Source organism: Helianthus annuus, chromosome 14, assembly GCF_002127325.2.
Source record: "Helianthus annuus cultivar XRQ/B chromosome 14, HanXRQr2.0-SUNRISE, whole genome shotgun sequence".
In the NCBI taxonomy this organism is placed as follows: domain Eukaryota; kingdom Viridiplantae; phylum Streptophyta; class Magnoliopsida; order Asterales; family Asteraceae; genus Helianthus; species Helianthus annuus.
In genome coordinates this window covers 123,075,312-123,077,048 of record NC_035446.2, presented here as the reverse complement: position 1 = coordinate 123,077,048, position 1,737 = coordinate 123,075,312, and the positions used below count along the sequence as shown (strand labels likewise).

The 1,737-nt window shown below is 35.9% G+C and overlaps 1 protein-coding gene across 1 annotated transcript; it reads right to left on the bottom strand.

The window, feature by feature from the left end:
* Positions 1-291: 291 nt before the first annotated feature.
* LOC110909272 (protein RSI-1) lies at positions 292-1,292 on the bottom strand. The gene is made up of 3 exons (XM_022154305.2): positions 1,136-1,292; positions 866-890; positions 292-659 (listed from the first exon to the last, which is right to left on the bottom strand). The coding sequence occupies exons 1-3, from the start codon at positions 1,208-1,210 to the stop codon at positions 478-480; spliced, it is 282 nt and encodes a 93-aa protein (XP_022009997.1). The 5' UTR covers positions 1,211-1,292; the 3' UTR covers positions 292-477.
* Positions 1,293-1,737: the final 445 nt, after the last annotated feature.

The window sequence follows — 1,737 nt, the reverse complement described above, 5'->3', positions numbered from 1 at the left end:
CATTTAGGGCATGTTCCCGTTCAACCCGAACCCCATCCTGATTATGCCGCTTTCACCCTTATGGTGCAATGGTGCATGTCTCACTCTAGTCTTTATGTTAAGTTTGTACCTTTTTCTATCTGGATATTTTTATCATCCGAATGTCGGCCTTCACATGCTAAAGTCATCATAAACAGTTTGGATTCTAGTTTATCTCAATTGCAAGGCTCGAGTTTTATAAGTTCTTGTAGATCAATCCTTTTCATCAATGTATCGATTTCCAAATTACTTAATTTCAAACGAGACAAACTCTTACAAAAAGAACAAACAATATATTAAAAATATTACTTTCTAAAAGAAAGACAAAACACAAATTTGGTTGAATATCCTAGGTGCAAAAAAACAAAACATTTCAATTTATTCCACGAGAACAACAATTCGCCCCTTCCACTTTAAATAGTTGTCAATAGAGCCCCTCTAAACTTTAAGATATAGAAATCAAGGACACTTGGGCTTGCCTTCTTGAGTCTTCCAGTTGTTGTAGCAAGCACACGACTGTTTGTTTCCGTAAACACCAGCCGGCACACACAAGCATTTGGCGCAACACTTTTGGCAGAAGAACATGCATGGCTTCTTGTGCGATGTTGCCGAACACCTATACGTACATCTCGGTTTGCAATCTGTACATACAACACAAAAAGTTGTGAGTCCAAATCGTTCGAGTTCAAATTCTGATGGTTAAGTCGGGTATTTCACAAGCAAAAACGTTGTTAGTTTAAATTCTGCAAAATGCAGGATGTGATGTATTTATTTTAGAAAATCTACGAATTAGTGTAAAAAAACAACACAAACAATGGCAATGCCGCTTTAATAAATTGTAACGTACCTTGTGGACGAAGCTTGTTGTATCCCTAAATCATAGAAATGAAAAATCAGTTAGATATTTCACAATATTTTAAAAAATCAAATCTATACCCAATAAACAAATAACTAGTTGCGTCACGTCTTTCACTAGAAAAAAAATATTTAAATCATACCTTATCTCAAAAATATCGTTCAATAATTCGAATATTTGCATTACCAACTGTTTAATACATAATTTATTTAACATGTGTAATACACGGGTTTCTGGCGTACTCAATGAATAAATCGGTACCTGAGCTACGTCGGCGAATGCGATCATGAGAACGAACGAAAGAACCAAAACAAGAGCGGTGGATGAACGTGCCATTGTGTCTAGCGAAATGGAGATGTGAGGAGAGTGATGGAATGAGTTGTGAAGAGGAGTTGAAGTGTAGATGGTTATTTATAGTGAGCAGAGGATATTTTTGTATGGAGAAAAGTGAAAAGAATGTCACATTATGCACAGTAAGTAGCTAGTGGGTGTTTTGTGTGTGACAGTGATAGAGCAGATCGGTGATGCAGATTGATCACGGTGGTGGCCACGAGGCGGAGGTCAAGGCGTAAAAAGGGGAATCAACTTTTTTTTTTTTTTTTTTTTTTTTTTGTATTTTTGAATTTTGGGAAAATTTCGTTGGGTATTTATTATTTTTTTTAATGTAAGATATCAAAACTCTTATGTGCATAAATAAAGTATTCTTTTAGCTATTGAGCATGTTTTCCGTCACATTATACATTTACACTTCTACACAATGTTTCAAAAACCGGTTCAAATCAGTCGATAAACCGGTTAAACCGTCTGGTACACCCGATTGAATCGCCTGATGCACCCTGTTAAACCGTTTCTAAACCAAATCC

Coding starts and splice junctions, on each gene's coding strand:
- LOC110909272 (XM_022154305.2), bottom strand. CDS start 1,210: ATGGCACGTTCATCCACCGCTCTTGTTTTGGTTCTTTCGTTCGTTCTC. Junction 891..1,135: donor CATTCGCCGACGTAGCTCAG/GTACCGATTTAT, acceptor TCTATGATTTAG/GGATACAACAAGCTTCGTCC. Junction 660..865: donor CAACAAGCTTCGTCCACAAG/GTACGTTACAAT, acceptor TTGTATGTACAG/ATTGCAAACCGAGATGTACG.